General features: G+C 46.3%; 1 protein-coding gene across 1 annotated transcript; it reads right to left on the reverse strand.

Annotated features, from left to right (window-relative positions):
* Window positions 1-892: 892 nt before the first annotated feature.
* LOC116239050 (scavenger receptor cysteine-rich domain-containing group B protein-like) lies at window positions 893-7,771 on the reverse strand. The gene is made up of 7 exons (XM_031609059.2): window positions 7,646-7,771; window positions 6,384-6,410; window positions 4,762-5,088; window positions 3,973-4,302; window positions 3,307-3,636; window positions 2,460-2,789; window positions 893-1,177 (listed from the first exon to the last, which is right to left on the reverse strand). Exons 1-7 carry the CDS (start codon window positions 7,713-7,715, stop codon window positions 1,143-1,145), a joined length of 1,449 nt encoding a protein of 482 aa, XP_031464919.2. The 5' UTR covers window positions 7,716-7,771; the 3' UTR covers window positions 893-1,142.
* Window positions 7,772-9,633: the final 1,862 nt, after the last annotated feature.

Below are 9,633 nucleotides of genomic sequence, written 5' to 3' on the forward strand. Positions count from 1 at the left end.
TGCTCTGTGTCATGGTTGTATCACCATGAGCTTCACCTTGTTTCTGCTCTAATGATGTCCAGCCAGTCCTTAAGCAGTGGTCTCCCCACCAGCCAGCCACCCCCCCATTTGAATGTTCAGTGTGACTCTATATGATGTGAGATATCACTTTGGCTAATTTGGATCAGCTGTCTTAGTTCTGCCCCATTCTCACTCCCTGTGCACCCCCAGCTCCTTGCTGAGAAGCTGAAAAGGACTTGGCATTGTATGAGCACCACTTAGTGACACTAAAACACTGCTGGTTGACCAACATTATTCTCATCCTAAGTCCACATCACCATACAGCTACTATGAAGAATAGGAACTCTGTCCAGGATAAAACCAGTACAGGCTGTAATGTCATCTGCCCATAAAAACAGCTTGATTTGACTTGGAGGCACTGGCTGTAAATACTGAGATGAAGACCCTAGCTCTTTGTTTTTCTAGGATAAAACATTAATTCTCTGCTAATGGGCACAAAGCATATTGCATCAAATTACACAAAAAAGATAATAATAACTTGTGTTAGGCATCAAGGCTTGACTGGACATCCCCAAAATGGGAAATTGTCCACCTGTGAAGGGCCAGCTTCAGTCTGTGCAAAGAATGAGAGAGGATAAGGGGTGAATTTTTCCATAAGGGTGCAGTTGATTCTCTATAAGGAAGGGCAAACAAACCTATAAACTAAGCTTGCACTGTGTAATACCCTTCCCAATGATTTTATGGATGGCCTTCTTACAAGACTGAATCTCATTGGAAGGAAATGTTTCTCAGCATAGATACTTCCACGACCTTGGTATTCATGATATTGGAGAAATATTCTTGCCAGATATGTGCTCAGTCACCTGAGGTCCATAAGCAATAAGTGAGGTCATCAGATTTAGGAGAAGTTTATTGAAACTTTGTGATATTTGCTTTTTGTGGGAATGCCGTCTTTTCCATCAATGTAGTTACAACTGAGCTCGCTGATCATTCAAAGGGTGAGGGAATGGTTTTGTCATTCCCTGAGTTCCATTGTGGCAGATGAAAGTTTCTATAATATCTTTGCCATTCTTCTCAGCTGAACTTTGCTGGCCCACCTCATGTGGCAAGATGAGCACAGTCCGATGGGGACAGTGTGGCGCTCACGATGTTTCTGTCTCCTCCAGATTCTTGTTAACTGCAAAGAAAAGGGACAAGGTAAGTGAAATCTCTTCTCAGGAATTCTGCACCAGAATTGCAGGCAAAAGTGATACGGACATTGTTCTACAAGAAGATCTACAGTTTAGATTATATCCATATACGTGTGGATATTGGCAAAGAAACTGGACCCTAGAGCTTTGGACAAGTTCCCATGGGAGCCAGAATGTGGCTGCATGAAGAGCAGATTCTCAGCCCAGTGCACAACACACTGCTTGATCCAGGGCACCATGTGGTTCTGACAGCACAGCGTGGGTCTGAGAAACACCTAAAGCCCAGCAACTAGCTGAAGACCATCAAGGGCTCCTTCTTTCACCCATGTAGGGCCTGTCCAAGATTCTCTCCTAAGAGAAAAAGCATTAGAAGTGAGGAGTTAGGGTCACAGAGGCTTCGGAGCATTCAACTTAAATATTTCTTGAATATGGATGATACAGGGAGGTCTCTCTCCCCAAACAAAGTTCCAGCTGTCTTTCTCCTACTTTCCAGAGATGCTTGTCATTGCCTCCTATCCCAGAAACTGTTCTGCCTTCCCTTGCTGGGAGAAGTGGCTGACGTACCAGGTGACTGTGCTGCCATTCAGTGACACCTGGAAAAGCTGAAGTATTGGATAGAAAGGAATATTACGAGCATTGATAAGGACAAGTGTGGAGTCCTGAACTCTAGGAGGTGGGGTGAAGAATAACAATACGGATTAGGGGATGGCCTGCTGGAAAGGAGCTCCATGGAGAAGGACCTGGTTGTCCTGATGGCCAAAAGGTTGGCCATGAACCAGCAGTGTGCCCTTGCAGCCAAGAAGGCCAATGGTATCCTGGGGTGCATTAGAAAGAGTGTGGCCAGCAGGCAGAGGGAGATGAGTGTCCTCTTCTCTGCTCTGGGGAGGCCACATCTGGAGCACTGTGTCCAGTTCTGGAGTCTCCTCTGACTCTGAGATATTCAAAACCTACCTGACTGTTTTCCTGTGCAACTTGATATAGGGAACCTACGTTAACAGTGGTCTGTGATTCTGTGACCCATCCCATAGTCAGGTTGTCTTTGTGCTCTGCTGTTGCCAGCTGGTCCACTATATCCATCTTAGTCAGATGTTTCCTATTCCTTATGGCTCCCTGCTGTACTCTAAAAGCACAATTCTGAAAAGGAGAGCCTTCCCAGGATTCCCTCGGGATTCTCCTTTTGTCCTCCGCACTCCAGCCTGTTTTGGCTCTGCCAGAACTATTTGTCTCTGTCCTCACATCAGTTCAGGTGTCAGAGGGTTGGATAACTACCTGTGCAGAAAACAGAAGCGTCCTCTCCGTGATAGCAGTCGTGTTCACCCCACGGCCTTGCCTTACAGTCAGAGATGCTTTCTTCTGTCCCTTCGCAATTCACATCATCCAGCCAGATGACATCTGGCCCTCGGCCATAGCGAGCACCTCCCAAGGCTGACAGCGGCGACCCACAGCCCACCTGCTTGCAAACCACCTTGGCATCCTTCATGTCCCAGAAGTCATCACACACACTACCCCAACGATTCTCATGTAAAACCTCAACTCTTCCAGCACATTTGTTTGGGCCATCCACAAGCCGAACTGGTCCAATCTCAGAAATATCTGTCTCTGCAGAAATGCCGAGAAAATAAAGGTTAAGGGAGCATCCCTCACTGCCTGTGGACAGCATGCAGAGGCGTTTGAACACAATAGAGAAATGCCAAGGGATTCCTTCTAAGAGTACCTGGGCTTTTCTGGTGTGGGAATAAAATAGCAGAAAACCCAGAAAAACACTGTGGAGAAAGGGCAGAAGGAGGTTTTTCTGGTATTTATGAATGGCTGCAGGCTCTACTAACTCAAGGAGACTATTGAGCCTTCAGGACAGAGGTGGGACAAGAGACCACAATGGCCTCAGGTAGGAGAAGATTTAATGCCACGTCCATGTGTCACCATTGCATCACAAGGCTGGCTGTCAGTGATGGGATAAGTTCATCAGCCATGTCCCTATTTCCACCAGCAGATATACACAGATCTGCAATGCCCTTTCTAGAGGGGCTCGGGATGAACCCTGTTTCAAGCTGATGTGTGGTGGGATCTGCCTATCCCACTGTTCAGCACATGCAGTGTTGGAGTCAGAGATGGTTACCTGAGCACTCCACACTGGCATCTTCCACATGATTACAGACATTCTCTCCCCATGGCTTTGCTTCACACTCAGTGAGAGATCCTTCTGTCCCTGTGCAGTTCACATCAGTCAGCCAGATTTGGCCTTTTCCTTCTCCATATTTTGACTCTGGCAGGGCTGATAGGGCTGTCCCACAGCCCAGCTGTTTGCACACCACTTTGGCCTCCCGTAAATCCCAGTTGTCATCACACACGGTCCCCCAGACATTGTTGTGAAGCACCTCAACTCTCCCAGAGCAGCGGTTTGGGCCTCCCACCAGGCGAACTGAAGTGGAGATGGTGATCCCTGAATCTGTGGGCAAATCCAGAGAGGGCATGCTCAGGAAGACAGAAGGTTATGCACATGCATGTTTATGCCCCTGCTGCATATCATCTCCCTCCCATGCTTATGGACCTTAACCTCTAGCTTGAGCTGGAGAAAAATGACAGAGCACCACAGTGAGGAGACGGCCTACCAAATTTAAACCTTCTTCTATGGTGCAAGGATCCCAAACCAACAGAACCAGCAGTCGGGGAATAGTAGTAAGGCTACTTTGTAGTAAGCCCTTGTTTCTGTCCAAGATTGTAGCCACATTCATATGAAGGACATCTCAATGCATTGCTAGCAAAAGGAGAATGCAAAGATTACCTGAACAAATTGCACTGGCATCTTCCCCATGGTAACAATTGTGGTCCCCCCATGGCCTTGCCTGGCATTCAGAGAGAGATGCTTCCAACCCTGTGCAGTTCACATCATCCAGCCAGATGGTGTCAGTTCCTCGCCCAAACTTTGCTGCAATTGGGGCCAGTACTGCATCCCCACAACCCAGTTGCTTGCACACAACTTGAGCATCATTGATATCCCATTCATCATGGCACACGCTGCCCCACTGCTCTTCGTGAAGAACCTCAACTCTTCCAGCACATCGGTTTGGGCCTCCCACCAGACGAAGTGGCCCTGGCTCAGGTATTTCTGTTTCTAAAAATGGAATAAATAGGTAAATGAATAAACAAACAACAACAAAAACAAACAAACACAACAATCAAACAAAAAAGCAACAAAACAAGCCAGGGAGAAGTTTTGGAGAAGTCTCTGTGCCCCTGACCACCTGGAGAAAGCAGAATCTCCCACAGTGTACCAAAACTCTCTGCTCATTCCTAACTTGACAAAGGCTCCCCTCCTACCTTCTGGCTAAGAAGAAAGGTTTGTGGAGAAATAAAACCAGGCTGGAGGTTGTCAGAAAAGGGAGAAGACCAAATGTCTCCAATCCCAGCTCTGTAGGGCATGTGATACAGCTTCTCTGGCTCAAGGCGATAGGATGCTAGAGCTCAACAAAGTCACTCTGAATCCCTAACCTCCTAATTGGATGGCTCAGAAGTTGCCCCATAGCTTTTTTAAGACAGAAGAGACACAAAGTAGAAGAGTTCTGGAGGTTACCTGCGCACTCCACACTGGCATCTTCCACATGGTTGCAGGCGTTCTCTCCCCATGCCTTCGACTTGCAGTTGGAGAGGGACCCTTCTGTACCTTTGCAGTCCAAATCACTCAGCCAGATCTGGCCCTTCCCTTCTCCATATTTTGACTTCTTTGGGGATGATAATGCTGTCCCACAGCCCAGCTGCCTGCACACCACCTTGGCTTCCCGTAAATCCCAACCTTCATCACAAACAGTCCCCCAGACATCATTGTGAAGCACCTCGACTCTTCCAGAGCATCTGTTTGGACCATCCACCAGGCGAACATCAAGTGTGCTGTTGTCTACATCTGGAGAGAAAAGATGTCCCAGGATGAAAGTGGGGAATGAGAAAGAAGGCTCTTCCTTCCCATACAGCCTTTATTTAATTCCAAACCAAGATGTTTATTGCCAAGCCTAGCATGTAAAATCTTAGTTTGATTGAAACATGGTTTTGATTTGAGAATGGCCAAATGCTACACATGTTTATATGACCAGAAGTCCATCTTAAAAAACAAATCACAGGGTTCATTTTCATCTGTAATGGGAGAAATGGAGCCACCCCAAAACTCCCCCAGTGTTCTTTTATTGGGTGAGCTTCCCCAGGGCTAAGGCTAGATGCTGATACAAGGCACTGGGCTGCTAACAAGGAAGAGAGAATTGAGAATTTTTCACCCTTTCCCAAAGGGAAGGGTTGAATTTCCTCAATTAGAGGCAGAGTTTGCAGGTACACAGCTATTACTGATCTGAATATGGTCAGTGTCTAGAACTGGTAAGGATCTGCTCGATTACTTGGTGTTGGTCCTGTTATAGAATCACAGAATCACAGAATGGCCTGGGTTGGAAGGGACCTTAAGGATCACGAATCTCCAGCCTCCCTTCCACATGCAAGGCCACCAGCCTCCACATTTAATACCAGACCAGGCTGCCCAGGACCCCATCCAACCTGGCCTTGAACACCTCCAGGGATGGACGGTGCATTCATAACCTCTCTGGGTATCCTGCTTCAGCATCTCACCACTCTCATAGTAAAGAAAACTGAACCCAGGAGGTAACTCAATGCCTATCAAGACTTGCCCCCCAGTTGCTGATCCTCAAATCATGTCTGCCACGATTTCTATCTCTAGATAAAGAGTATCTCTAGATACTATCATCCCTTTGCATGGGTCTGGGAGGGAATAACTTGGACCGACATGAATGGGTGTCTGAAACCTGAAACACCTTCTTCCTCGTTCATGGAGGAGTTGAGAGAATATTCATATGATTGAGATCAGACTTCAATATTGAGGATATTAAAACTTCTGTTTTAACTTTGCTCAAGTAGTCAATGCTTTACCAGTGATTTCACTCTTTACTGTTCCTTTCACCCAGAGATCTGCACCTCATAAGGAGGAGGTAGAGTCAGGTCCTCTCAATTGGCTGATCAGGAGAATGTGCTTAACAGAGACAAAATTATTGTCGACAGTAAAAGGATTTGGACCAAATTCTCTTTGTTTCTGAGTATGAAGCTTGAATCTCTTGATTATGCATAGCATCATTCTGTGTGACATTTTATGACAGAACTGAATGCTCACTCACAATTCCTCTGACTGATACAAATACTGACCTGCCAGCAGGACTCCTGCAAGGGAAGCTGAAATAAAAGAAATGCAGGATGTTAGTGTGAGTCTAATTGGTTCACAAAGCATGGAGATTCAGGAAAGCAAGAGACAAGGCAATAGATGAGCTTCTGAGAGCAATAGAGATCAACATTGTTCTCAGCCACCCAAATCCTGCCCCCAAATGTTTTTCCTGTCTCAGTGCATGTGACTTTTGTGATTGAGAAATCAGATAAAGAAAGAAAACGTGAATGTATGTGTATATAAGTGAATATGTGAGCACTGGGAAAAAATTAAGTATTTGGGCAAATAATGAGGAAATTATATAAAAGAGCAATTGAGATTCTACTGATCCATAGTCCATTGTCCAATGAGAGTGAGTAGTTTTCCAGGCAGCTAAATTATCTAGGCTTCTGCAATAACCAGTGAAATGACACATATCCCCCTCATCCCCATCCTAGGGTGGGTGAAATGCAACATGGACACTAACAATCATAGGGTCAAGCAAAGAAGTGTCTTTGAAATGGAAACCTGTTCAAAGTGACTACTGCTTCATCTGGGGGTTGGATAGATGCTGAAGCAAACCGTGGAAGGGAGAGCAGAGCTTGCCAAGATCTATTTGTCCTGGGAAGTCAGGAGAAGGGAACTTTGTGCGCATTGTGGAAGGTCAGCAGCAAAGAAGAGCTCAGTGCAAACAGCAGTTTCTGCTCCTAAATGTGGCAGGCTGGAAAGGTCCCAAGCAATGATTAAAAGCCTGAGGGAAGGGCAGCATTGCTGACACCACAAGTGGCATTAGCATTATAGTCCATTTTTCCACTTTCTTTCAGATATTTTTAAGATTTCCAGTTCTGCTCCCATCCCTGACATGTGGAAACCTACAGATGCTGTGAATCTACATAAAAAGGGCAGGGAACCCAGCCATATGCAGTTTTCTTATAAGGGTTGGGACTCAGGTTCTGAATGAGGTACTTGGGGTGTCGAATAGGAGCAGCACCCAACTGTCCAGCTATGGATGTTCCGAGAGAGGGGATCTGAGCATCCACACTGAGCTGTCAGATATGGATGGCTAATTGCAGGCATCTAACCTAGAGAAGGAGGATTCAGCTCACTGCAGACACCACCAACTGCATTTCGCTTCCTTGCAATGTCACATTTGCTTTGTGTAATAGAAAAAAAAAAAAAAAAAAAAAAAAAAAAGCAATAATGGCAGAGGAGAACAACTGGCAAAGGTATGCCAAGATAAAATCAAAGAGAAAAGAACTCCACTTACCCCAAAGACATGGCAGGAGGATGAACCCCATGTTGATCACAGTGAACACTACAGGAAGGAAGCAGGACATGTACCCAAGTAACGGGGTATTTGAGAATTCCCCACAGCCCTGGCTCCTCCCCTCCATCCCAAAAACTCCCTCCATTCCTGCTGACTCAGCAACTAGGCGAAGCCAAACCTCTGCCAGGAATCTTGTGCCATTAGCCTCACGTAGGCTGTAGGATTGTGAAATTGGACGGTTTTGGGAATCTGATGAGCAAACAATCCTCTCAGCTCAGCTCAGCTCATTCTGGATCATCAATGGCAGGGATGGAAGCAAACATGGAATTCTGAGTTACCTTCCAGTGCCAAGGCAGAGCTGGGAAAGTGAATTTCATGTCTTGCTACTAATTCAGAAACAAAAGAACCATTTTCTGGTGGAAAAAGCAGCAGCTTTTAAGAAGAGTTTTTTCTTTTCTCCCACTTTTTCTCTCATATTTGTCCCAGAAGTAAGGAAATTTCATGGAATTCTGTGGTACCGTTTCCTTGTGTTCAGTGTTCAGTTCATTCTTGTGGTCTTGGGAATGCCAGGGAGGCAAGTAGCAGGTTCCACAGTCATAGAGATTGGAAGGGACTTCTGGAGACCATCTTGTCCAACCTCCCTGCTAGTGTGGGTTCCCAAAAGTAGGTTGCACAAGAGGGGACAGACAGTTCAGCAGGATGTGCTTTGACAGGACAGGGAGAAATGGTTTCAAACTAAAAGAGAGGAGATTCAGATTGGATACAATTAGGGCGGTGAGGCACTGGAGCAGATTGCCCAGGGAAGTGGTGGATGCCCCATCCCTGAAGACAATCAAGATCAGGCTGGACCAGGCTCTGAGCAACCTGACTGAGCTGTAGATGTCCCTGTTCATTGCAGGGGAGTTGGACGAGATGACCTTAAAGGGTCTCTTTTAGCTCAAATTATACTGTGATTCTATGGAAGCATTGAGGTGCGTTTTGAATATCTCCAGACATATCTCCAGACTCCACAATCCAGACTCCACATATCTGGGGAACTTGTTCCTGTGCACTGTGACCTCAAAGTAAAGAAACTTTTCCTCATATTCAGATGGAAATTTCTGGGATCCAGTTTATACCCATTGTCCTTGTCATGTATCTGAATATGAACAAAAGAGTCTTGCCCCATCCACTTCACTCCCTTTGGATGTTAACAAATGTTGATAAGATTCCCTCTTAGTCTTCTCTTCTTTATGTTGAACAGAGCACTCAGCCTTTCCCCTTAGGGGAGATGCCCCAGGTCATGATCACTGTTGTGGCTCTTTGCTGGATTCTCTGCAGTAGTTCCCAGTTTGCCTTGAACTGAGGAGCCCAGAACCAGGCACAGCATTCTGAATGGGGCTTCCCCAGGGCAGAATAGAGGGGGAGGATCACTTCTCTCACCCTGCTGGTCATGCTCTATTTAATGCACCCCAAAATACCATTGGCCTTCTTGGCCACAAGGGCACACTGCTGGGCCTCCTGGATGCCCAGGTCCTTCTCTGCAGAGCTCCTTTCCAGCAGATCATCTGCTACGCTGTACTGATGTGTGCAGTTATTCCTCTCCCTTTGGTTGGAGGACTCCATCCTTGCCCATGCTGAAAATCATAAGGATCCTCTCTCAACCTCATAGGTTCCGCTCCCAGGTCCCCTATGTGGATGGACCACCCATGGCCAGGTAGAGACACGATGCTGGAGGGATATGCTGATGCTACTGTCATGTGTGGGATCTTCCTCGTGCCAAATTTTTGTGCCTGGAAAATGCATTTAGACACCATGCATGCTCAGCAGACATCATCTATCACCCCTTAGAGCTGGCTGAATTCCTTTTATGGCTTCAGACATCTGCACAGGAAATGTCTGTTCAGGAAGAAAATACTGCTGCAGATGTATTTCACCCAGAGTGTGCATTAGATGGAAAAGCTGAAGAATTAGTTCGACTGGGATGTACTCTTCTGCTTAGAGTGTGC

This window comes from Phasianus colchicus, chromosome 31, assembly GCF_987193195.1.
Source record: "Phasianus colchicus chromosome 31, bPhaCol1.hap1.1, whole genome shotgun sequence".
Classification (NCBI taxonomy): domain Eukaryota; kingdom Metazoa; phylum Chordata; class Aves; order Galliformes; family Phasianidae; genus Phasianus; species Phasianus colchicus.